The sequence below is a fragment of the Bos grunniens genome, chromosome 25 (genome assembly GCF_055505025.1).
Source record: "Bos grunniens cultivar Pamir isolate PY7600 chromosome 25, Bosgru_T2T1.0, whole genome shotgun sequence".
NCBI lineage: Eukaryota > Metazoa > Chordata > Mammalia > Artiodactyla > Bovidae > Bos > Bos grunniens.
Window position 1 is genome coordinate 15,945,759 of NC_141189.1, and position 26,121 is coordinate 15,971,879.

Here is a 26,121-nt window from a genome sequence, read left to right on the forward strand (position 1 = left end):
TGCCATTCTTCCCTCTTCTTGGGTGGCGACTTCTGCCTCAAAGACACACAATTCTGGGTTAGAGATCAAGTACTAGGGTCTTAGCAAGAGGAGAAAAATGATACCCAAGTTCCCACCCAACCGTCCACCAGACCAGAAAATCAGAAGCCTCCTTACGCGGATGCTCATACAGAAACTAAGTTTATTATTTTTTTCTTCTTAAAAAAAAAAAAAAAGAAAGAAAAAACTCATTGTAGAGAAGCCCCTCCCCCTTCCCCTAAGGGTGGGGGGGGCCATGAAAGATAGCTGGGGACATCAAGTACAAAGGGGTGGGGACAGAGACTATCTTACCACCCTTAACACTGCCCAGCCATGTGGGGTGGAAGGGAAGGGGATGTGTGAAGAGCCCCGTTTCCATGACAACCAGATGCCTACTCCCTACTTTGGTGGAAAGAAGGGAGAAGGCCCCTATGTCTCCCTGGAGGATTTCCCCCTCAAAAGACTTCAAGTAGTGGTTAACAGAGTCAGGCCTGGTCATGGAGAGAGAGGGGCTATGGCAGAAAGCCTAGGTGAAGAGGGCAGCCCACTCACGTCTTGGCCTTGCGGCCTCTGTGACTAATGGTAGGGCCAGCCAAGTGGGGAGGGGCACTGCTGCGCAAGATACGCTGGTCCCCTTGGGTGGTGGCCCCACCAAGCCGGCGGGGGCCAGGCCGGCGCCGTGGGGTCCCATCCCCTTCCTCCTCCTCACCTGAGGCTTCGGCCTCAGACTCCTCTACTGAGCCCTCAGGCCCCAGGGGACTTGGGGGCTGTAGGCGGGTCCGCTTTGCCAGCCCAGGACCACTGCCGACTGGGGCCCCTGCCCGTTTGCGAGGCACCTTCTCAGTCTCTAGAGGGGGAACTAGAGACCCTGGACGCAGCCGAGTCGAGCGCAGTTTTGGAGCTAATGAGACCACGGGAGATGTCAATTCTAACCCGCCTGGCCCACTATCCGCTAAATCCAGGTCATCCTGAATTACAGCCACCACCATGGACCCTTCACTCTTTCGTCCCCGCACTCCCTCTGCTTCGAGACGTAAGCGGGCCAGGCGGGTGAGGGGGCGGCTTCCATCCTCATCAGATGAACTACCCTCACTCTCCCCCTGGCCCTGGGGTTGCCGCTGCTTCCCCAATCCACAGCTCTCGAGGACAGAAGAGCTGTCACGGTCCAAGACAGGGAGCTGGCTGGGCCGAGGTGATGGTGGATTCTTGGGAGGTCGGCCCCGCTTCCGCTTGGGTGGGGACGTTGAAATGGTGAGAGTGGTGACAGTGCTGGCGGCAGCAGCGGTGGGACAGGACAGGAGGGACGGGAGTGGCGGCAGGGGTGGCGGCAGCGGGAGTGGCTGTGTCCGGCTCTCTAAGTTGCCATCCCCTGGAGAGGAAGTGGTCCCAGGAAGGGGCAGATCTCGGGCCTTAGGGGGCCGCCCACGCCTTCTTTTCTCCACAGGTGATAGGATGATGGGCTCGGGTCTGTGAACTGGCTGGGGTCCGAGAGGCTGGGGCCCAGGAATAAGCTGGGGTGCAAGGACAGGCTCCGAAACAATAAGGGTCTCAGCCCCAGGGACTGGATCAGCCCCATTGGTTTTTCCCTTAGAGGTGGATAAAGGTGCCTCATCAACCCCTCGCCCAGCATCCGCTGGAGACCTGTTCTTCTTGGGGGGCCTCCCCCTCCGACGTTTCACAGCAGGAGGGGTGATGGCAAGCAGTGCCCCTTCTCCATTTTCTGAGCTGCCCCCACCAGTTAACCCCAGCTCAATGCGACGGCGAGCTATGAAGGGCTGCTGGGTTGGAGTGGGCAGTGTGGATGGGGGAGCAACTTCACAGGGACCGCTGGTGGGAGGTGAGGATTCTGGCCCCGACATGCTGCGGGCTGATGGGCTTCCCGGGCTGGTACCAGTCTCAGAGACCCCAGGCACAAGGGTGCTGGCAGTACCCCGCTGCTGTCGCCGTCGCCTCACCAGTTCCTTTTCCTCTACCACAGTCACTAGCCGTCCTGGCAGCTTGCGAAGCACTTTGGGACCTGGAGGCTGCCCTGGCCGACCAGCCCCTTGACCCCTAATTTCTACATCTGCACTGGTACGACGCCGAGGGGGCCGGGCTGGTGAAGAACCCTCAGGTGTGGAGGTGGCCGAGGATGAAGTTGATGGGGCTGTGGCCTCAGCTGAAACAAGTTCCTGTGGTTTCTCTGGAGTAGAGGTTGGGGTCTGGGCCTCCACCAGCTCTTCCGAGTTCTTATCAGTCTCCAGTGGCTCTGGAAGTGGCTCATCAGATGCTGCTGAGGGTGGGAGCTCCAGCCTATTGCTCTCACTCAGACACGTGGGCATTTCCTCACCATCAGGCAGCACTGAGAGGATGGTCGCCTCAGCAGGCTCGGGTACCTCCTGCTCTTGACCGTTGGGGACGCTGCCAGCCGCCAGGGTTGGGCTAGGTGCAGAAGAGGTGAGAGAAAGGTTCTTCTCTGACACAGGCAGGATCTCAACAGCAACTGGCAACAGATCCTTAGGGGGCACAAGAGTAATTGGGGAAGTCTCGGAACTGGCCATATCAGCCAGCTCCAGGGACTCAGTAGATGCCATTGCTTGTGCACACAGCTCTGCCTCAGGCCCCAGGCCCAAGGGGAGGTTCGTGACTGGTGGAGACATGGGCACAGAAGGTAGGCCAAGCAGAAGAGGAGAGGAAGGAGTTAAGAGAGAAGTTTGGGCTGGAGGTGGGGTTTGAGCTGGTGGAGGAGTACAGGCAGGAGGAGGGGTACAGGCAGAAGAACAAGAGGGAGGAATCTGTGCAGAAGGGAGAGGGGGAGAAGGCAAGATATGGACAGGAAGCATGGTTACTGGGTTTGGGGCTGAAATGGGGATTGGGGCAGAGATTGGGACAGGGATTGGGGCAGGAATTGCAGCAGGAGCTGAAGCTGGAGGGGGTCGAGGCCTAGGTGCTGGCCGAGGAACTCGTTCCCTAGCAGGGCTGCAGCGAGGGGGTGTGGAAGTGCTGCGGGTATGATGGGTGGATGTGACAGGAGTGTGGTTTGCCCCTTGAGTTTCAGCCCGGGCTCCACGAAGACGCTCACTGACGCGAGTCCCTGGCCTTTCAGGGGCCTTGGCCTTCTTACTGCGCCGGTGGCTGCCTCCACCAGTCCCACAGGAAACCTCATCCCCAGCCCCTGGGCCCTCCTCCTCCTCTTGGGGTAGGCGGAACACCTCCTCCTTGGCTTGGTCCAGGTCCTTGCGGGCAGCTTCCACTTGCTCCTATCAAAAACAGAGCCCAAGGACTGGTCAGAGGGAGGCAAGCAGCACGTAGAGTACGTGGAAAGCAGTCACTTTCCACTTCTATCCCCACCCTGAAGAAATACTCACTTCTGCCTGCTTGAGCTCCTCTCGGCTCACCTCCTCCAGGGAGGCTTCCAGGAATTTCATGGCATAGCGCTCAATGGGGGTCAGCTGTGGGAAAGAGCAGTGGTGATGAAAATAGCAACCTGGTGCCCAGGGCCCATCACTCATGATTATTTTCACCAAAGACAGATAGTCATAGAGTCCACAGGAAGGGGCTATGGAGGGTAAGGCTGAGAACTAGTGGATCCAACACCAACCTGTTCTACAAGGGCAGCAATTTCCTGCTCAGCCCGTGACATTTCCTCATCTTCAGCCCCAGGCCGACCAGCCTCCTCTCCCTCACCAGCAGTAAACCCATCATTCTCATTGAATTCTGCAAGCTCAGCCACCTGCTCAGCCTTGGCCTGGGTGGCTGCACGAATATCCTCTTCATCCTCTGCTCGACACAATGCCTACAAGGGTGTGGGGAAGAAATACCATGAGAAGTTCTTTCTTTACATCCTGTGATTTGATTCTGGCAAATGAGGCCAGATTTACATCAAAGCAGATTTACACCATAACTCAACTCTCTTCTGGGCCACCCAAATTACCAAACAACACAGTGGTCCACATAGGATAGAACAGATTCAACCAGGAGTCCCACCAGGGACAAAATAACTGTTTTTGAGACCTCTAGTTCTACTTACTTTCAAGTCAGCCTCATATCTTTTTAAAGCAGTAGTTTTTTGAATACAAAATAATCCACAATTCTTTTTTGCACTGAGATCCCTCAGGACAACAGACTACTATCTGATCATTCCCGAGATGAATATCCAGAGAGATCACACCAAAGTCACTGAGGGAAGTAGCCTAGAGCATGAGAGGAATGCACTTGGTAGGGAAAATTTTCTCCATGATAATCCACACCTGTAGTTTCAAAACATCTGTCTACTTCCAAAAAACTACAAATGCCCAAGACCTCATCCTTAAAAATCATGATTTAAGTAGAAAGACTGTGAAACAGGGCCCAGGAATCAATCTTTTTCAAAATCTTCCAAATGATTCTAGTATGCTTTAATGTTTGGAAAAAAAGAGTTTTACACTATATACAAAGCACTTCTAAATCCACTATGCCATTTAGCCCTCAGTTACTTCCTTCTAATTTAGCATTTCAGAGAAGTGGGAATTAAGGCTCAGAGGATTAAATGGATGTAGCTTAACAGACACTATCAAGACGCACTGCTGGAATTCAAACCTAGAACCGTGATTCTATCTATGAAATCAGGTGAACCAATAAGCAATCTACTCACAAGTATCAAAAGTGAACTGTAATCTGGGAAGCAGCAGAAATAGTTCTTTCCCCTTGGACAAACTCAAGAGACTGAAAGATGACACACACTATAACCGTTAGCTCTACTCTAGGGACTGTCAACTCTTTTTTTTGCAGGGCAGGATCTCAGTTCCCTGACGAGGAATGGAACTTCTGCAGTGGAAGCACAGAGTCTTAATCACTGGACTGCCAAGGAAGTCCCTGCCCACTCTTTTTTTCACCTGCTCCAGGATATGGGTCTGCTTGCTGGCCACAGTCTCCTCCTCATCGTCAGGGGCAGAGGGTACAGATGAGCCAGATGGCTCCTCCAGAGGCATATCAAACAGCTCTCGGATGGTCTGCTTTGGAAAGAACATAAACAGAGTGTCAGAGCCAAAGGAATGTTGGTCTCAGGTCTACAGCTATGAAGCTGGTAGCTATGAGTGGTATCAGAAGCATCACTGGTTGAAAAGGCAGGTATGTGGGGGTCAAAGCATCCTTTCTAATAAGCAGCAGTAATTCCCATATGCATAGCAGTTCTCTCCTACACAGACTGGAAGATCTTAGTACCTGTTTAAAATAGGCTGTGGTGAAGTTGCCTCCCTCAATAGCCATATCTCCCAACATTCTCTTCTGATTTGCCTTTTTTAGGATGTTCTCTTCCACTGTCCGTTCACTGATAAGCCTAGGCGGGTGATGAAGGACATGTATAAACAGTCAAATACATCAATAAAACCCTATTAGCAAAGGAAAAGTAAGGTAAGGGGAGACAAGGCAACACCTATATATGTGGACATCTCGGGTCTGGCCAATTCGGTGACAGCGATCCTGGGCCTGAGCATCCATGGTAGGATTCCAGTCGCTGTCATAAAAAACAACAGTGTCTGCCCCCGTCAGGTTCACGCCCACACCCCCACTCCGAGTTGAAAGGATGAAGCAGAATATGCGTTTGTCTGCATTGAATCGTTCCATCAAAGCCTAGAGGAAAAAGGGAAAAAAAAAAAAAAGAACAGTATTGGGAGACATATCTCCAAAAACAGACCAAGGCTTAGTGGGACCCCCTCATGAGACTCTTGAGCCCTAGAAAAGGAGACTGAGCTGAGGCAAGCCTCTAAGTGTTGCAGGTGCCTGGGTTACCTGTCTCTGTTCAACTCTAGTCGACCCATCCAGACGCAAGTAGAGGTGCCCATGGTAGGTGAGAAACTGCTCCAATACATCCAGCATTCGGGTCATCTGGGTGAAAATGAGCACCCGGTGGCCCTCTGCCTTGAGCTGTCGCAACAGCACTGCCAACGTTTGCAACTTTCCTGAAGAGATATGAAGGGGTATAGGGAACGAGCTATAAGCTGGAGTAAGAACACTTAGCACTGGAAGCCTATGTACTTGAGAGATAAACGTTTTATGCCAGGGTTTTGGTTAACCCAGAGGATCAAAAATATTTAACATGTATTTTCTTCCCTTAAGGGTTCTTCCTCTTAAGTCAGCTCTTGTCTTGGACCTGACTTCTTTCAGTCTAGGGAAAAGGTAATACAGACCCTCAGGGGTAAAAAAAGAAATCCTTAGTGGTGTATGAGCAAGAGACCTTCCAGCACTACACTGAGTTATACCAGCTAAAACACAAAAAAAGCAATTCACAAGATAACAAATCCATTTATGTCATGAGCTTACAGGGATGGAAGGTCACTAAGATCAGACCACAGAGGCAGGATCTTATGAGGTTATCTAGTTCAACCTACCATCAAATACAAAATAATTTCTGTAACATTTCTGATTCAATCAGTTTAAACACTTTCAACAAAGACTTTCATTTTACCTATTCTGAATGGTTTCAAATGTTATAAAATAATTTTACTAAAATAGCTGTTGAATACATATTATTAAAAATTCTGCCGCCTTTCTTCTAAGACATTTACGAAAGCTCCAAATTTTATGTTACTATAGAAGTATCTGTGCAGAGCTGTAGCAGAAACTAGTCACTATTATCATTCATGATTAACAGAACCCAACTAATCCTGTGAACACCTGGCAGGGTGATTCCCAGGGAAGGCATGCTTCAAACCAACCCCAAAAGATGAATCATTATAAATAAGCCACAGTTCCTCTTTGACTTTCCTGTGTCAGTGATTACTCTAGGGATCGGCATATGGTTCTATCTGAGTCAATGAATTCTGAATCAAAGTCAACTGGGTGGGCTTTTTTCCCAGAAGAAAAAAAAATCAAAGTCTTGCTAGGAATATTTTGTCTCAACCCCTTGCTCTCTGCTTGGAGTACTGGTATACTCCCTGGAACATCATCTTAATACCACGAGGAAATAACCATGAGAATAAAAAGATACAAGCTAAGGATGGTAGGCAAAGTCTTGGGTCCATAAAGCCACCAGTAAACTGCTAAACCAGTTACATACCCTTTCTCAGCATTTCTGACTTGGTAAACAGTAAAAGATTTTGAAGCCACCTTTGGTTGGTTTTATTACCTGCAGCCAAATTCCTTCTAAACAATAAGATTCTAACCAAAAGAAAAGGATCCTCATCCAAATAGTTTCCCAAAATAAAATCTACTATTTACATTTTTTTTTGGCCTGTGGCTTACAAAATCTTAGTTGCCTGACCAATTGAACATGCCCTTGGCAGTAAAAGGCAAAAAAAGAAGTAAAAAGAGTCCTAATCACTGGACCATCAGGGAATTCCCCCAAATCTACTATTTACTGTGCAGTCCTGTACTAGCACACACCTTTCCCCATAAATCGAAAAACTCCATGCTGTACTATTTCATTTGCCATTGTATCCTAAATGATACACAATATAACAGAAGGTCAGAAAATAATCACTGAATAAATGAGTTAGCAAACACTTTCAACTTTCATCAAAGTCAAATTTACAAATGCCAAGAATCCATCATAAGGCCTACGTTTCATCTCACCCATAAGCATAACCTAAAAGACCATCTAATGTTTAATGAAACCCACAGAAACCTTATGTAGAGCATCCCTCTGATATAACCATCTTGAGACTAAGACAAGAAAAGAGATCAAGGGACCCTCACTGGCCAGTGAACTCACCACAATCATACTGGATGAGCCTCAAGTCAGGAAACTGGGTACGCATGTTACACACAATACGGTGCAAAGGACGAGCCCGAGGCCAGAGCTCATGAGCCAATTGCTCCTGGAAGGCTGCCTGACGTGGGGCCAGCCAAGGAGGTGGGTGGCAGGCGTGCAAGGAAGGGGGAGGTGCCTCCACAGGAGGCATGACAAAGATGAACCTGTAAAAAGAAGCCAAGCTGTAGAAATATGGAACTCTGAATGGCCCCAGAAGTCAGCACCTTTAACAGCCCTAACCACTATATCCACTCAGAGGCCCCAAGACCCACTTCCCATTAGCACTTAGCCCTGCCAACCTCTCAATGATTTCTGACAGCTGGTCTAGTCGTTGCTGGGGAAACAGTACAGCCTGGCGGGCAGCCTCGGTATAAGTCCAAAAGGTGGGGTGGCTGGGGCCAGGAGAACGAGGGCCGATGGGGCTGGCAACAGGTTGGGGCAGGGTACAGAAATCCAAGACTTCAGTCCCATACACAGGTGCCAGGGCCCCATGAGCCTCACTAAGTTGGAAAATCCGTTCCAGGCGTTCAGACCGCTGCCGCTTCCTCTTTTCCTCCAGAGAGTCCTAAAAACATAGAAAAAGTCATCAGCATCCTTACAGAAGACCTGGCAGTAACTCCCAGAATTAAACATAATTTATGGAAACCCAAAGATTCAAGAACACACTATTTTAACTTTCCCAAGTTGTCAATATGGGAATTACTCTTTTCACCACATTGAATGAAATGACTTCTCTGAAAGAGAAAACTGATCTTCCCTGTATGCTACCAAAGCAGATGTCTGAATACTCAAAATTAAGATCCGTATATTCGATCAACTTATAGAATGGATGATATGTGTGGATTTTCCCATAAAACACTTAACTCCAGGATACCCTAATTTATCTTCTTGTGGTAGATCCAAAACAATGACTAAAATCCCTCCTCAAAGCACTGAGCAGGATGCAGGCATGCTAACCAAATCCATGCCAGGTCTCTGTCAAAGGTTAGACTGGAACGCGGTGGGATGGGAACAGCTACCCAGACATCTAGGTACCATCACCCTGAGAGAGAAAAGGGGAGGGGAGATTTTTCCCGGTGGCAGAACATCTGTATGATTCTGACCCAATCCTTTCCCATCTTTTGTGCTTCCAGTTTCACAGGCTATCAAGTCACCTAACTCTTGTAGCACTTTTCACTCTTGGAGTTTTACATGGCTATAATTCTTTAACATCTTCTATCCACTAAACTGTAAGCCCTATATAACATGAAAAATATCTGATCTTGCTCATCGTATTCATCTAATATTCAGCTTGTTATCTGGCACAAAGTAGGCTCTCAATAAATATCTGTTACTGGAATGCACAAATAATGAAGACTAGAATCTACATGATGGTCCTGAAAAAAAGCAGTGTCCCAAATTTCCCTTCCTGACTGCTATCTTAAGCTTGACCTCTTGGCTTTTGGTGGTCTAAGTGAGGAAGGAAAGCATCTTAGAGGGAAAAATCATTAAGGCCAGCTCTCAACAGTAGTAGCAAAGGAAACAATATTTGCAAATCATCTATCTGAAAAAGGATTTGTATCCAGAATACATAAAGAAATCTTACATATCAGTAACAGAAAGAAACAAAATAACCCCATTAAAAAAGGGAAAGGATCTGAATAGACATTTCTTCAAAGAAGAATATACAAATGGCTAACAACCTCTGAAAAGATGCTCAACATCATTAATGATCAGGGAAATGCAAATCAAAACCACAAGGCACCACTTCAAACCCACTAGGATGGATATAATCAAAAAGACAGACAACAAGTTTTTGGCAAAGATGTAGAGAATCTCAAACCCCCACAAGCGCTAGGGAATTTAAAATGGTACAGCCACTTTGGAAAACAAATTTGTCAATTCTTCAGTCAAACACAGTTACCATACCCCAGCAATTCCACTTCTAAAGTTACATCCAATATAAATGAAAACACATGAAAAGATACAAAATCTTATACATGAATGTTCATAGCAGCATTATTCATAACAGCCAAAAAGAAGAAACAAACCAAATGTCCCCCAATCAACTGATCAACAGATATATAAAATATGGTATACCCATACAATGGAATATTATTCAACAATTTTTTTTTAAAATGAAGTACTGTTGTATATACACATATAACTCAGTTATAGCATAACATGGATGAACCTCAAAAACATTAAAATAAGTGAAAGAAGCCAGTCACAAAAGGCTATATATGACTCAATAAGTACGACATTAAGTAGGCTAGTGGTTATTTAGAGTTAGGAGAAAAGGAAAGTATTAAGGACGATGGCTAAGTGTGGGGTTTTCTTTACAGAACATGCAAATGGTTCTCAAGTTGGCCATGGTCACAGGTGCATAACTCTGTGAATATACTAGAAGTCAATAAATTGTATGGTTTAAATAGGAGAACTGTATGGTATGTGATTTATATCTCAAACTTCTTTAAAAAAGTGTCAAGAAGCTGCTACCTATTAATACTTGCAGAGCTATGAAAGTAAAACACAGATTATGGGGTTGTACCCTTGGGCTAAGATCTAGGCTTTCCTCTCTGATTCCAAAAAGCCAGACCAACCTGGCAGCATTAGAGGAAGACCAAAGGTGGAGTCAGTGGCACTGATGGAGGGTGGGGGACTGGGGCTGAGGCAAAGAATAATAGATAATAGAGCATAATAATAGAGCAGCAGCTCTATTATCAGCGGGAGAAAAATACAAGAGGACCTGGAAAGACTCCCTAGATCTTTCTCCTTATTAGGTCATGGGTTACTTACTCTGTGTTGCAACTTGAACTCAACCAAACATACATAGAACTATATACATGACAGAAAAAAAATGGCTACCAGAAAGCTCATAAAGGGACAGAAAAAAGTTATTTTTATTGCCCACTTAATCACCATGAAGGTAAAACACTACAGCAAGGCTCATGATCTTTAGGGAACTGTATTCCATGGTGTCCTTTATCCCTTATAAGTTCAAATATCGATGGTGATCAACTGAGAAAAATCTTCCTGTCTCTGAGACTGCCTCTTGTGCAGAAGAGAAAGCAGTAGAGTCAGCACATTTGTATTCTCACAAGTTGTATAAATTTTAAAACATCATTTAATGAGCTAGTTTCATCTGTAAAATGGGGCAATTATATGTCAACACTAACTCAAGAGTAAACAAGAACCAGAGACCAAATGTAACAAAAAAGCCTTGAACACATCAGTGATTAATAGTTTTAAAAGCACATTATGTCCTCAACTATTCCTCTGTGAAAAGTAGGACCTGAATTATTATTCCCATTTTACAGATAAGAGTAAAGGCCCAGGGGAGGGCTCTGTCCAGTGGCATTCAAGTATTAGGTCCAAAAAAAACAGGCTTTGTAATTTACCAAGATAAAAGTGACATTATTTTGTTCCATCCACTCTATAGCAATACTCCAAAAGAATTCAGTTTCCTGTCCCCTCTCCTTTGAGACAGTAAAACTTACCAGATAGAAAGGGGAACGAGGTGGTGGTGGGGGCTGGCGTCGAGGTCGGGGACCACTGAACGAGGTAGCAGTGGAGGGAGGGCTGGGGGGACCAGAGCGTAATGTCAGTGTTTCGGGCTCATCCTTGGAAACAGGTAGCCGGGATACCATGGTGACAGGCAAGGGAGCGGCGCCAGATGACGAAACCACAAGGGAAGATGCCTGGGAAGCTGGGCTCTGTGTTGAGGCTGGGGCCAATGCCAGAGTCTGAGCTGCTGCTGGGCCCAAGGTGGGCACCGGAACTTGGGCAGGGCTCAAAGTCAGTGTCTGCACTGAAGCTGGGGCCAGGAGTGAAGCAGATGATGATACTGGAGCCAAAGTCAGCGTGTGAGCTGGGGCTGGGCCCATCGGAGAAACTGGAGCCAGAGTGGGTGCTGGAGCCAAAGACAGCGTCTGAGATGGACCCAATGGTGGTCCTGGTGCCAAAGACAGTGTTTGGGCTGGAGCTGGTACTAGGGATGATGCTGGAGTCAATGACAACGTCTGAGCTGAAAAGGGACTTTGAGGGTTCCCAGTTCCCAAAGAGAGTGTCTGAGATGGAGACGAGCCGCCAAGAGTGGATGCTAAAGCGGGGGGTAAAGCCAGTGTCTGCGTAGAAGCTGGACTCGGAAGAGGTGATGGAACTGGGGCTGGTACCATAGTTTGAGCTGATGATGGAGCCAACGCAGCAGCTGGGGCTGGCCCCAATGAGGAGGCTGAGGCTAAAGGTGTTCCTGGAGTAGACGATGAAGCCAGAACTGGAACCGAAGTCTGCGATGAAGCCAGGACAGAAGTAGGACCTGGTGATGGAGCCAGGACTGGAAGAGGAGCCAGAGGAGGAGCTGGAGAAGGAGCCAGGATTGCTGTCTGTGGAGCCACCATGGGAGCCAGAGAGGTGGCCAGAGCCTGAGATGCAGTAGGTGCTGGAGCCAAAAGGGAAGCCTGAGCTGGAGCTGGATTTGGTGTTGCCGGAAAAGGATTGGCCAGAGCAGAAGCCGGCACCAGGACGGGTGAACATGCTGGGGCCACGGCTGAGTTCAACCCTGGAACATGTGAAGAGGCCGGAGCCAACAATAGAGGGTGACCAGGTGCCTGAGATGGGGACAGGGATGGAGTTGAGGCCAAACCTAGAGTCAAGGCTGACGCTGATGGAGAAGCCCCAACTGGTGCCAAAGAAGGAGGTCCAGGGGCTGCTGAGACAACCGGTGCCAGTGTTGGAGTCACATTAGTCAAAAGAGTTGGGCCCGAAGCCGAAACAGGCAAGGGGGCTGAGATGGGAATGGTGAGTGGAGCTGAGGCTGGGGAAGGAAGAGTTGTGGAGACAGAGATGGGAAGTGAAGACGACACCGGAACTGAGACTGTAGAAGACACAGGACTAGCAAGGGGAGAGGAGTTGGGAACTGGCACTGGAGAAGAGGCTGGTCCAGGGAGTGAGGATGGCACAGGGAGAGGAGAAGAGATGGTCAAGGGAGCAGCTCCGGGTGCTGAAGCTATGGAGACAGAGGATAAGTTAGCCCCCCCATTCTTTTCTTGGTCCTTCTATTACCCTGTCCCACCCATTCCCCTACCCTCAAGGTTCACCTTTTCCCAGAAGACCTTCACTCCCACACCATGATCTCAAAGATTCAAGGAATCGAACAATTTAACATTTCTTTTCCTTCCAGATTCTAACCAATGTATCTTAGAATCAGACAAGGGCTCAGCGGGGGCCACTGCAAACCAGTATACTGATAATGAAAGCATCTACTGTGACTTGGATACCCTCTGGGCCACCCTATCTCCATTCCCAGCAAAAATTTCTGGCATCAGCCACCTTGACTCACCACTGACTTCAGGCGAAGGACTGTGGACCAGCTTGAGAAGTGGCCTCACGAGAGTGGATGTGGGTATGGGAGCCCGGGCAGTACCCAGACTAGGTGCGGGTAGACGGCCAGGGGGCAATGTGGGGCGTGGAGTCAACACAGCTGGAAGCCCAGAGCTTGGAGGTCGGGGTGCTGGGGCCAACGGAGGAACAGGAGTCAGTCCATCCCGAGGGGCCTGTCTCACTACAATCTTCACCACGCCTGTATTATTCACCATGGTTGGTGGCACTGCAAGAGGAAGCTACATTGAGGGGAAGGTAGAAAAGAAACAAGAAACCCAAAGGATGGAAGAAGTCCAAGGGCAGGAGAGGGTAGCAGACAGATATCAGAGTTACTGGCAAGGGACAACAACACTGGGGAAGGCTAGACAGACAGTAGCCCAGGGCATGCCTGGAAGGACCAAGGCCAGCAAGGGCTAAGTAAGTAGGAAGGCCAGAAGCCTCACCCTGGTTAGCAGCAAGCGGAAGGCTGAGGCCAGTGGGGGCAGGGGTGGTGCTGGGGGTCGAAGAAGGCAGCACAGAGACAGGGGTGGGGCCAGGGGTCGGGGCCACGGCCTGGATGAGGGCCACATGGGCAGGCTGGCTGATGAGGTGGTGCTGCCCCCCTGCTGACACCAGGTGCACCACATTCCCTGGGTTAAGGGAAGAGAGAGAGAGAGAAAGAAGCAGCTATCAGCCGGAGGAGGGCAGAGGCAGGGGCAAGAGAAGAGAGAAAGAACAGAAAGGGAGTAACTTCTCCAGAATAACCTCATACCTATCTTGATCTAAAGAACCCTTCAACCATTCCCCTTGGCCACACCCACCAAAAGCTAGGGGGAAAAAACATAAAGGCTGACATCTGGAAAGAGCCACAAAAACAAAGGGACAAAGAAGAGGAAGAAAAAGGCAGGACAGGGGGTGGGTTTTACCTACTTTGCAGCGGGCGGGGCTGCCCCACAGCAAGCTGGCGCACCTGGGCACCAGTCAAAGTCAGCTTGTTGCCCTGGATTTGGAAGGTGAGAGGTTTGCTTCCCCCTGTACTAGCCACTGGACGTTGTGTTAGTGAGGCCAACTGCCCGATGCTGACCACTTCACCTGCTACAAATAAAGAAGAGGCTTAATGTACGTGGGGCTCACTCTGCTCAATGTCATTTCACATACCTCCATGAGGTGCAAGTCTCCAGTTTCTCCAACCCATCCCCCACTCAATTCACCATGTTCTAAGAACCTCAGCCTCCACCTACAGCCTCTGAGCTTTTGACATGCTACTCCTTCCAATCCTGCTTGTTTAATCTGCAATCTCCTTTACATCCTCTAACAGCCTTCCACCATCCTGAGCTCATCACTCACACACACACACCTGCCCACTGTGCTGCCCTTTTACCCCAAATAATTATCTACTATTAGACTGACCACTATTTACTCATCTTTGGGTCACCTCCCCAACTAGAGACTGTGAACTACTTCAGGGCTCTTACTTGATTATGAATTATCAGTGCCTGGCAAGATACCTAATATATGTTAGCTACCTAGAATCTGACACACGCCTGGCCCCCAGCTTTTCTTCTCTTGCTCCATGGCACACAGACAGGCCTTCCTGCCAGCTCAAGTCCTTTACCCTCACAGAGCCCTGGGGACTTACAGGGCAGGCGAGCTTGCATGTCGGGAGACAGGATGAGGCGCTGTGGCGCAGAAGCAGGAGCTGGCGCTGCCGTAGTGGGAGCAGTGACCGTGCTGGTGGAGGTGGTGGTGGCAGCAGCATTCGGGAAGGCATAGCCTGGGGGCACTGTAAGCGGCTTCAACAGGTTGGAGGAGCCTGGTGGTGGGGCAGGGCTCAGGCGAACAGGGGCAGGTGGGGCTGGCTTCAAGGACAGGGTTGGTGTGGGAGGCCGTGAGGTCCCACTTAAGACCCCCAGAGGGGATGGTAACACTGTAAACACAAAGCAAATGCCTGTCAGATATAACTTGACCAATTAAGCTTTAGCCTGCTCCTAGAAGCCTCCATACATAATCCTTCGTAGCCCATCAAACACCACACCCCTCTCTCCAACCCAGCTCCTCAAACACTAAATTTCATTACTTCTCCCCCAATCCGAACAATCTGCCTGAAGTACCCCCAGCATCCTGGCTCCCTTGCAACTCACCCTGGGGGAGAGGCCCACTGTTTGGCTGCAGTGGGGGCAAAAGAACAGGGCCAGGAGGCCGGGATGCTGGAATAAGTGGGGGCCCGGAAGGCGAGGCTGACACCATCAGTGGTGCTGGCAGCACTGGGGGGGTTGGGCCAGGGGTGGGCTGGGCTGAGAGTTCAGGGCCTGGAGGGGGTCGGACTGGGACAGGGCCCAGCGGGGTCCGTGGACTGTTCACAACCACCACTGTCCGGCCTTCTTGCTTGGGCACTGGCTGCAGCATCCTATGAGGAAAAAACAAGGGGATGGGTAGGGGAGGAGGGAGAGTAAGGAATAGGAAAAAAAATAAATAAGGAAGATGAGGCAGAGAAATCAGCAGATTATAAAAGCAAAAAAGGGAAAGGTAAGACCCAAAGGAGAAAAAGAGAAAGAAATCCGATAAACAAAAGGCACCAAGCAGAGGGAGGGGGGGAAACGATCAGTGACAAACACAAGGGCCTCTCCCAGGACCATCTTCTAGTTATTCTCTCCCCCATTTTTCATCCACCCATACAAACAGTCGAGCCTAGCCTCCAACTTTCCACCCCAACCCACCCAGCCAGCTGTAGCTACTTTTTTTTAGGAACCCATCCCTTATTCCTCAGCCTTAGTACCTGTTGACTTTCATCTTGACTGGCTTGGGCCGGGGTGGGGGGTCAGGAGCAGTAGCCACTTCTAGAAGAACCCGACGGGAAAGGCGGTATTGGGGTAGAAATGTGTCAGCCTCATATCTAGAGACACGACCCTCCAGGCCAATGAGGTCAAACCGACCCATGTCTATCCGCTGACATAAGAAGGAATACAAAAACACAGTGTCAAAGGATCAAAGATTTGGAAACTTGGCAACTACTTCTTGGATAACATACCAGACAGCAAAAGCAAAGACCTGATAAACTGGACTGCACCAAAGGACACTATTAACAGAGTGAAATGGCAAGCTATAGAATGGGACCAAAATTACAGTATTTGCAAATCATGTGTCTGATAAGAGCCTAACATCCAGAACACACAAAGTCCTACAACACAACAAAATAACAACGTGCATAAATGTGAATATACACATATACACAAAAACATGTACAAAAGAATATTAGCCAACTTTAAAAAGGAAGGAAATTCTAACACATGCTTGAAAACATTCTACTAAGTGAAATATGCCAGCAACAAAAGGACAAATACTTTATGATTCCACGAAACATGAAATACTAGAATAGTAAATTTATAGAGACAGAAAGTAGAATGGTGACTGCCAGGTGCTGGGACTAGAGGAAGAATGAGGAGTTATAATTTAATGAATATGGAGTTTCAGTTTAGGAAGATGAAGACAGTTCTGAAGATGGATGATAGTGATGGCTATATAACTATATGAATGTATTAATGAAATTGTACCATATGCTTAGAAAAGGTTAAAATGGCAAAACTTTTTATGTGTGTTCTACTGTAATGAAAACAAAATTTTCGGGGGGAAGTGGCCAAAAAGAGGGAAGGAGCAGGAAAACAAAGTAATATTAAGTATTAATTATTATGCAAAGTACTTCTAAAAAATACTAACACAATTCTCTCACACATACTGCAGAATAGGCCTTACAACCCCTATTTTGAAGGGCAAGCAAACTCAGGGTTACAAGTTAATAGTTACCTTGCCCAAAGTGACACCGTTATTAGAAAACAATTAAGCTGGAACAGTGCTGAGGTGACAGGGGAAGTAAGGATGCTAAAGGTCAGACTCCAGCCTAAAGAAAAGAGGTGCAGGGTTGGGTTAGGGCGATAATCTTGGGGACAACTGCTCACCTGGAGAGGGTGCACATCAGTGGCCCTTAGCACCAGAGAGGCGGTGCTGAAACAGATGCCTGGAGTGATGAAGGGGGAGGTAACAGGTCGAGGATCAAATAGGTTTGGATGATTGCAGACTTTTCGCAGCTGCATCAGAATGTTGATGACGCTCATGAAGTGGCCTGTGGCTAGCGTCTCCTTAGTTCTGAGAGAAAGGAGAAATAAACAGGGCACCTTAGCAGTCACTCCTGCTCCAGTCTGGGGTCCCAGGCCCACCCTCAGTCCTGCCTTACGTGGTCTGGGCCATGAAGTCATCATAAAGACAGCGCTGGCGCTTGGAGAGCCGGCAGCGGATAACATGCTCATACTTTTTAGGCATCTGCTTCTCAACATCTACCTTAACTCGGCGCAGCAAAAAAGGCCGCAAAACCTAAAAGTAAATAAGCAGGAGGCTGACAGGAGAAGAGCGGGCACTGTGTCCCAGCTGAACCCTCTCCCTGGGTCTTGGCCTGATGACCAGCAAGAGCCCTGGCTTAGCCCGTTAGTAAACACCCATGCAGCCATGCAGCAAGCAGGAACCAACCACACAAAGATGAGTCAGATGTAAGCCCTCCTCTCAAGGAATTTACTATAATGAAAGAAACAAACATAGAGATGATAATCACAACACACGTGACAAACGAAGCACCGAGGACAGAGCAACTAACTACACAGAAGGGATGAGTCAAACTACGTTCCTAAAGGAGTAACTGTAAATTCATAAGATTATGAAAGTAAATTCAGCCGAGAAGCTGAGAATAAATGTGACTCTGACAGAAGCACAGAAAACAAAAGGCAAATCTGAGATCTCAGGAGGTAAAATCTGACTAGGATTTAGTCATCAAGTTGACATGGAAGAAGTTCAGAGAGAGATGAAAAGAAGTGAAGAGTGATAGTGTCACTAAACCTAGTGTGGTAACCATTTCATGATGTATATATGTCAAATCATTACGTTGTACAGCTTAAGCTTATACAGTGCTGTATATCAATTATAACTCAATAAAACAGGAATAATTTTTGAAATATTGCAAGATTTTAAAAAGGAGGAGGTATAGTTTAGGAAAAACTTAATGGTTTTTTGTTTGATTTACCAAAATAATGATATGACTGACCAAAATGGAATAGAAATAACAGGCTATAAAGCTTAAGATATTTGGCTTATAACAGAGTGAGTTCAAGAGGAACTTTCAGGCAGGGTGGCAAGAGCTACCCAGGCGAGGGGCAGGGTGGTGAGCCCTGGGGGCCAAAGAGAAAGGGAAATCCCTCTTGCACTCCAAAAATATCAGACTAATGGCACCAAGCTGAGATGGAAACATTTATTGTTTTCTGTACAAAAATGTCCATGAGACGGGGATCATCAAAGGGGTTGGGGGCAGATAACAAAAATACAAATTTTAAAAAAGAGGAACTTTCAATTAAAAATGTCATTAGAAATTTAAATATAGGTTGAGTGGTCTAGACAGTCAAGGAATTATGAGTATGCAAAGGAGATAGGTAAACTGAGAGACAAAAAAAAAGTATGAAGATCAGAATGCTGAGAAATGTTATTTAAAAGCTGGACATTGGACAAAGGGAGAAGAGCCAGAAAAGACCAAAAAGGAAAAAGGGAACACAACAAAAATATGAAGTTGTGATAAGTCATGTAAAGAGAAATCCAAGCCAGAAACTGTTCAGCATTACTCTACTCAAGGAATAAAAAGAGAAATGCTACCATTAAAAAAAAAAAAAGCAGAATGATGGCTAAGATGAAGTCACTCAATCTGGCCATGGGTTAGACACTGGAACACTGCAGCCTGACAACTGAGTATATTCAGCCCAGTACTGCCTTCCCTCTCCCTAAGGGTTTTCTGGCTGTGAACTTTAGTTCGTTATTCCCCATGCCCTCAACAAACTGGTACAGACCCTACCTTGTGAAGACGCTTGACTAGACCTTCATTGTATTCTTGGCTGCCCTCAATCATGCCAGTTAGGGGGTTAGAGAACCATTCTTTGAACTCGCGATGAGACTGGAAGACATGGGGCATCAAAAAGTGCATCAAGGACCACAGTTCCATGAGGCTGTTTTGCAAGGGTGTTCCTGTCAGGAGCAGGCGTCTCTGGCTGCAAAGAGGAAAATGGAATGAGAAGGAGGGTGGTCAGCAAAACATCCTCCAAGTGTCCACCTTCCAAGCATCCCACCCTTCAGGACTGCTGCTGAAGTCTGCTGCTGCTGCTAAGTCGCTTCAGTCATGTCTGACTCTGTGCGACCCCATAAATGGCAGCCCACCAGGCTCCCCCGTCCCTGGGATTCTCTAGGCAAGAACACTGGAGTGGGTTCAGGACAAGTTTACTCTCCCACAAATCCTGGACATCTCCATCTTCACCTGTTGAAGTTGAGCAGTGACTGCCAGCGCTGTGACTTGAAGTTCTTGATGTTCTGAGCCTCATCCAATATAAGATAGCGCCAGTTCTTGCGGCGGAAGGCCTGGTGGTCCTGCAGCACCAGCTTGTAGGATGTGATACACACATGGAAGGCATTGGGCTTGGTCCAGCCCTGCAGTACCAAGAGAAAGTAGCAGAAAGTAGGGTGAAAAGAACGAACAAAAAGAAGACATCCTAAGGTCTTCAAGGGACAGCAATCAGGTTAGGAGAAAAGTCCCAGGAGCAGAATAGGGCAACAGAAAAGGAAGGAAAAGAAATTCATTGGAGGAAAGGACCTAAAAGTATAGGAGGCATCAACAGTGGATGGGAGTGATCACATGGGGGAGCAAACCTGCCGCTTGAGCTTCCTCTCTTTCTGGGCTCCATAGTAAGTAAGGATTTTAAAGCTGGGGCACCAACGTTTCAGCTCCATCTCCCAGTTCAACATCACGCTGGTGGGGACAATGATCAAATGGGGACCCCAGTTACCTGTTTAGCAAAAGAATTAAAAGATGTACAGCACAGTGACTGCAGTTAATAATACTGTACTGCCAAGAGACTAGATCTTAAAAGTGCTCATCACAAGAAAAACCAAAATGTTTTATAACTATGTATGATGATGGGTGTTAACTAGTCTTACTATAATTGTCATTTTACACTGTATACACATATTGAATCATTATGTTGCACACCTGAAACTAATATAATGTTATGTTAATTACACCTCATTAAAAAATAAAGATGTGAAGAAATTTGGGGCAAAGGAATTTTTTAAATGATGAAAGATGGTTAAGAAATACAAACTTTGGAGCTCTGGTTCTCACATATAAACTGTGAACATTCTGTCCCAGTGTCCCTTCCTAAGAATCACAGCACCATAATATAAATAAACCCAACTCACAAAACAGAAACAAACTCAGACACAAAAAACAAAATTATGGTTACCAAAAGGGAAAGAGGAGGAGGGATAAATTAAGAATATGGGATTAACAGATATGCACTACTACAAGTAAAACATATTAAAAGGATTTACTATATAGCATAGGAAATTACATTCAATGTCTTACAATAACCCAAAAGGAAAAGCATCTGAAAAACAATTATGTATATATGTATAACCAAATCACTGTGCTATACATCTGAAACTAATGCAAAATTGTAAATCAACTAAATCAAAATTGAAGGAGAAAATAAAAAAGAATCCCAGTGCCCACACTGACCTCTCTATACAATTACTGATTAGATTCAATAAAGCTACTTAGCAGCAAGAGGGTTTCATGGTGCTGCAGCTGAAGTCATTAAACAAGCTTCTCAGGAAATTGGCCAGGAAGACCCAAGGAGAAGGGCCCTGCCTAATTACCTTTCTCACAGGCCAAGTGGGCAAGCAGGGAAATGGTCTGGATGGTCTTGCCTAACCCCATCTCATCAGCAAGAATGCCATTAAGCTTCTTCTCATACATAGTAACCAGCCAGTCCAGCCCAATGTGTTGGTACTCTCGGAGCTGGCCCCGCAGGAGCAAGGGGATGGGTGTCTTCACCTGGTAGAGAGGAAGAGAGGTATCTCAACGGAACTGAAGCATCTGTCACTGAGAAACAAGAAAGTGAAGATTTGAGAAAGCAGAAGCTTGGGCCTGGATATACCTGGGTAGTGGCCAAGGTATAACCCTTGGGCTGGAGACTTTCAGCTGCTGCGGCAATGTCAGTAATTTCTTTCTTAGGGCCTAGAGTGGTGGTGGGCCCTGGGGTGGGAGGTCCACTGCCCCCATCTGCCTCACTCTGCTCTTCATCCCGGGCAAGCAAGTACTCCACCCCAAAGTCATCATCTTCCTCCTCTTCCTCATCTGCTTGGCTCTGTGATTGGGACTCCTCAGATTCCTCAGACTCGGATTCCTCTGATTCCGAGCTCTCACTTGTTTCTTCCTCTTCCGAATGTTCCTCATCCTCATCCTCACTCTGTTCCTCAGCAGAGTCTAAAGCACAAGACCAAGGCTTAGTGTTCATCATAGCTGCTCCTCCAGTACCTGCCCTTCCCAGCTCGTCCCTCATGACCACACATTCACCTGATTGACTGCTACTATCCTCCTGAGGAGCCTCTTCAGCTTCTGTGGCCCCCTCTGGTTCACAGTCAGAGCTGTTAGCCTCAACCTCATCCTCATCTTCCTCTTCACTACTCCCAGAACCTGGGGCAGAGGCATCAGACGCATAGGCTCCTGCATACCGCTGCAGTAACTCCTCCATAGACAGCTCACCTGAAAGAGAAGTGAATGGTAAGCCTTTAGGTGCTTCATGGGGAAAAACAGGAGGTCTGAGTGGCGCTAGTTCATTTTACCTCAGGCTCTGCAGACACTGCTAGGCCCAGGTCAGAGGGGAGGCAAAGAGTTTACTTTCAGCACCAGCTACTTTCAGCTAAGCCCCTTAACACGGGCCAGAACCATGGATGGCACTGCCTTCATTGGCAAGGATGGTATCAATCTAATGAATCTCCCCTTTAAGGTTCAGGTTAAACAAGGCCACTATCATATTCCCACAGTTCTTCCCTTCACTTGCTCTCACATCACTATGTTCGAATTTCCACCATAACCAGTCATAATTTTCTATTTATAGCTATTCACTTATAAATCTGTCATTAGATCTAGAGTTCTTCCAGGAGGGATAAAGTGTCTTATTCATCTCTTTATCTCTGGCATTCTGCACAGAAAGACCAAGTGGATACTCAGTAAAAACATCTGGTGTCACCTTCTCGAGCCAACTCGCTCAGCTCCATGGCATGATCCACCTCCCCTTCCAACTGCTCTTCAGCTGCTATGGTATCCTCTTCATCCTCCGCTAGGCAAGAGAATGAAACAAGACCAAGTGGGACAGAAGTTCAGGTTATACAGTCCAAGTAGAAGAGGTGAAAAAGCCTGAAACGTCAGGTTCAGATGATTCAAGGGGTAAGAAGCAACAGGACTGAGAACAGGTCTGACCTTCATCCTCATTGGCAGTAAACTCTTCATCATCCTCATCTGGATGCCAAGGCTGTTTGTTGCGCTGTGTGACTGAGGGTGGGGGTTTTACCTGAATGGCAGAGGATAAGAAAGGAGAAAGCCTATGGTTAGAGCAGCAAGGGAAAGACCCAACACTGAGTAAGATGTCAGAATACTCTCTGTCCCATCGATTGACAGTTGCCACTGACACAGTCCCAGGGCAAAGATATCAGCAAGGGTTTTCAATTTTAGCACCAGCTACCAAATCCTGGCCCCACGATCTGGGGGAGGACCTGTGAAAGTGCTAGAAAAGAAATACAGCCCCCAACAACAACCCCGTGCACTCAGACACATGGAAAAACAGAGCTTAGGTCCAGAAGAGACTTCAAGGTTACCATCCCAGGTCCAAACCAGCAAATGAGTATTAGCGACATTTCATAGAAGTGACAAGGGCCAAGGTATGTTATTTTTTCAAGGTCACACAGCAATCCAAAGAGTGCAGTATATTCTTCCACACATCAGAAATATGCCCATCTCAGGCTGTAACTTGCCCAAACCCAGATTCTTTCCCATCCATCCTCAAATGAGAGCGCAATTGCTCAGACCAGGGAGAACTCCTGAAAACCACAATGAACCTTACAGACCAGAAGAACTCAGTCCTTTTGAGGCTCTCCCTCTGCGCCTACTCTGAATCCACCTTCTATCCCCATCTGCCATACCTTCAACACCTGAGAGGGTTCTTCTTCACCCCCTTCTTCAGGACCATCTCGGGTGTCACTCTCATGAGATGAGGGAGTTCCTGAGGGGCTGGAAGGCCCTCCTAGCAGCTGAGGGGGGAGGGAACGGAGCAGCTCTTCCAGTGGCAGTTCACCCTCACGACGAAGTAGCTCAATCTCACGCCTCTGGGTCTCTGCATCATTGCCTTCCTGCTGTTCCTCAACCTCAATCGTCTCCTCATCATCCTCTTCCTCCTCCTCTTGGGGTTGGAAGTCCCCATCTATAGCAGGAGAACAAGGTCACAAAGTCCACGGGGCCCTGCAAGCCACAGGGTGGGTTTTCAGCTCTGGAAAGGGTACATGAGGAAGAGTAACAGAGCTAAAGAGGACACACACCTTCATCATCCATCCGGGAACCTGGGGGTGGAGGACTAGAGGCAGCTGAGGAAGAGCCAAGGCAAGGGGAAGAACCAGCCTTGCTGGAGGCTAGCGGCTGGTTGAGGCTCTGCGACAGAAGGTCTGAGTACTTCTCAGTTTGCCCCACGATGAAGTCCAGGTGCAGGTCCAGGGCTTTTTTCCTCTTTTCCTCAAGCCGGGACTGTTGCTTGAATTGTACCACCTGCCACAAACAGGAAATGGAGGGATCACCAAAATAATCTTTTACTCTGTACTATTACTCAACATTTAGAGAAGCCTCCTGTATGCTAGGCCCGGGCTTTTCAGGAGGGAAGAGCTAAACGACCTTAAGGATGCTTCCAAGGAAAGCAGAAAGGAAGTACAGGAGAGAGAAGAGCTACTTTACTCTCAGGCAATGGGGAAAGATTTACAAATGTATCCGGAGCTGAATCATAAACATTAAGTAGGTGTTCCCTGAGTGAAAATAAGGAGAAAAGCATTCCTAGCAGCAGAAAAAGCATGTGTAAATGGCCATAGATATACAAAACAATGTTTGAAGTGGAAAGGAAAGGAACTGGAAAGATACAAGAATGAAAATATAGACAGAGCCAGATAATACTTAAGAAACAATTACAACTTAATGTTGATATATGGGAGCAATTCAATTAATGAGAACTTAAATGTTACTTAAGCAGTTAAACGGCACAGGCAGGTTTTAGAAAAAGCATGCTGAATGCCCTGCAAAGGACAGATGGCCTAGAGAAGTCAAAAAGTCCTACTAACAATCACCAAAGGCAGGGCCCGTATTTTTCCACTGTAATTCTCTCATAGCACTCAATGCTTGAAAGGTCCAACACACAACAGAAATGTCATTAGCATTGCAGGAAATCATATTTATTTACTCTCTCAAGGAGAATTTCTGATCATTCCTGTTACCATGCTACCCACCCATTAAACCCAAAGCATTTCCCTTTCCCAGTCTCTGCTGCCTACCTTCTCCACATTGCTCCAAAACTGCCTAACATCCTTGGCCATGGCAGAGGCGATTCGGCGCAGTTTGGCCTGCTCCTCCCTCCGGGCCCGTTCCTCTTTCTGCCGCTGCTCTTCGTGGTGCCGGATCACCATTCGCACCACCTGTGGAAATGAAGTGAAAACACTCCAAGGCCAGACCCTTGGCCTCTCCCCATGTCAAGAGCAAAGAGAAAAATCAAAGCCAAGAATCCAGTGGAGTCATAGCTTGCCTCTTGAGACTAGAGGCATTTGTAAGCACCCTACACTATTATGTTTGGTTCCCTTCCAACCATCAAGGAAAAGCAACCCTGAAACAAAAATGGAAGGGAGTAGGCCCAGTTGAAGACATACCTTACGGGCAACACCCCGTTTCCAACGGCGCTCCTGAGCAAAGTCAGCAGAGAGCCACTGCATCTCCTCACACAAATAGTCCCAGTGGCCCTTGGGGCGGGGAGGTTCAGGCACTTTAGGGAGCCTCTTCAGTGACCAGAAACCCTCCTTCCGCAGCTCAGCAATTCGAGTCTCAATCTCAGCCTCCTAACAAGGGAGAGTTAGATCAATTAAGTTACTGGACATATACTTCATCTCATGACCGTGGCTGAATCCTTGGGCTATGACTACATATAGGCACTGACTGGACTGAGTATTATATGCTTGCCTTAAGTCAACATTATCAATACCAGCTCCAAGAGTTGATGTTATATGCTCTTCAGGTAACTAAAAAAACTTTCAGAAAGATGAAGTGATTTACTTGAGACTACACAGGAAGTGATAAGGACTAAGAATTAAAAATAGGTCCAACGACTCCAAACACCAGATTTCATGCTCTTTCCGTTAATTCACACTTTATGAATATAGGCAAGACTTGAGAAAACAAAACCCAAGGGGAGCTTCACAGAGAACTGGGGACAGCAAACTCTAGCTACAAGGGATTTCCATGGCTGGCAAATTCTTACACAAGAGTAACCATACTTATAAATAGATACTAAAAGTCCAATTGATGTAATTGTTTTTTTAAAACATTTTATTTTGTAGAGATTACTGCAAAATCATACACAAAAAAGATTAACAGTGATTAGTGTAACAAAATTATGATACTTTCCACACTGATTATATCTCCTAAGAAAAATGAAAGCACTTGAAATTTTTATTTAATAGAAGTGAGTTAGGACAACTTAGGACAACTGCCCTCATTATTTTTGTCCTCTCCTGACAAAAGTTAAAGCAAAGGGACTAACAGCCATTGATGAAACAGGGAATTAAATGGCCTGATGGTCACCAAGGAAATACCAAGAAAGACGTGGATATTAGACTAACAGCTCTCAAAGCTGAGCATGCATCAGAATCATCTGTACTGCTTTTAAGAGTACTGGACCCCATGCCTAGAGTTTTAAATGGGTAGGAAGAAAAGAGGTGTGAAGAATTTGCATTTCTAGTAAGTTCCCAGGTAATAAGGCTGATATTGCTGGCCCAGAGATCACATTTACCTCTGCTAAGTATAACAGAGACTACAGGAGACAAACATAAAGTGGAAACTAGTAAATTTTAGAAACCAGCTGAATTTTTTTTTAGCTTACAAAGCACTTTCATGT

General features: G+C 47.1%; 1 protein-coding gene and 1 non-coding gene across 10 annotated transcripts in view; both read right to left on the reverse strand.

The window, feature by feature from the left end:
• Positions 1–164: 164 nt before the first annotated feature.
• The window catches only part of SRCAP (Snf2 related CREBBP activator protein), a 30,669-nt gene continuing 4,712 nt past the window's right edge, over positions 165–26,121 (reverse strand). For 4 of the 9 annotated variants that reach the window (XM_086374852.1, XM_086374856.1, XM_086374853.1 and 1 more), the window contains exons 5-34: positions 24,881–25,066; positions 24,512–24,652; positions 23,519–23,741; positions 23,126–23,403; positions 22,407–22,497; positions 22,177–22,266; positions 21,501–21,689; positions 21,082–21,410; positions 20,801–20,978; positions 19,793–19,929; positions 19,404–19,573; positions 18,948–19,140; positions 17,295–17,431; positions 17,020–17,206; positions 15,843–16,012; positions 15,208–15,473; positions 14,706–14,993; positions 13,997–14,161; positions 13,531–13,716; positions 13,047–13,313; positions 11,206–12,713; positions 8,026–8,291; positions 7,688–7,890; positions 5,767–5,936; positions 5,411–5,607; positions 5,200–5,314; positions 4,872–4,991; positions 3,599–3,793; positions 3,366–3,449; positions 165–3,257 (exon numbers count right to left, since the gene is read on the reverse strand). In XM_086374852.1, the coding sequence (XP_086230978.1) occupies positions 567–3,257; positions 3,366–3,449; positions 3,599–3,793; positions 4,872–4,991; positions 5,200–5,314; positions 5,411–5,607; positions 5,767–5,936; positions 7,688–7,890; positions 8,026–8,291; positions 11,206–12,713; positions 13,047–13,313; positions 13,531–13,716; positions 13,997–14,161; positions 14,706–14,993; positions 15,208–15,473; positions 15,843–16,012; positions 17,020–17,206; positions 17,295–17,431; positions 18,948–19,140; positions 19,404–19,573; positions 19,793–19,929; positions 20,801–20,978; positions 21,082–21,410; positions 21,501–21,689; positions 22,177–22,266; positions 22,407–22,497; positions 23,126–23,403; positions 23,519–23,741; positions 24,512–24,652; positions 24,881–25,066 (9,420 nt within the window). In that variant the 3' untranslated portion in view covers positions 165–566. Of the gene's footprint in view, positions 3,258–3,365; positions 3,450–3,598; positions 3,794–4,871; positions 4,992–5,199; positions 5,315–5,410; positions 5,608–5,766; positions 5,937–7,687; positions 7,891–8,025; positions 8,292–11,101; positions 12,714–13,046; positions 13,327–13,530; positions 13,717–13,992; positions 14,162–14,705; positions 14,994–15,207; positions 15,474–15,842; positions 16,013–17,019; positions 17,207–17,294; positions 17,432–18,947; positions 19,141–19,403; positions 19,574–19,792; positions 19,930–20,800; positions 20,979–21,081; positions 21,411–21,500; positions 21,690–22,176; positions 22,267–22,406; positions 22,498–23,125; positions 23,404–23,518; positions 23,742–24,511; positions 24,653–24,880; positions 25,067–26,121 lie in introns of those variants that run through there. The other 5 variants (XM_086374857.1, XM_086374858.1, XR_015154535.1 and 2 more) reach the window with 4 other exon arrangements.
• LOC147345121 (small nucleolar RNA SNORA30/SNORA37 family) lies at positions 22,584–22,714 on the reverse strand. Its single transcript, XR_015155135.1, has one exon. It is a non-coding gene; the product is annotated as a small nucleolar RNA SNORA30/SNORA37 family (small nucleolar RNA).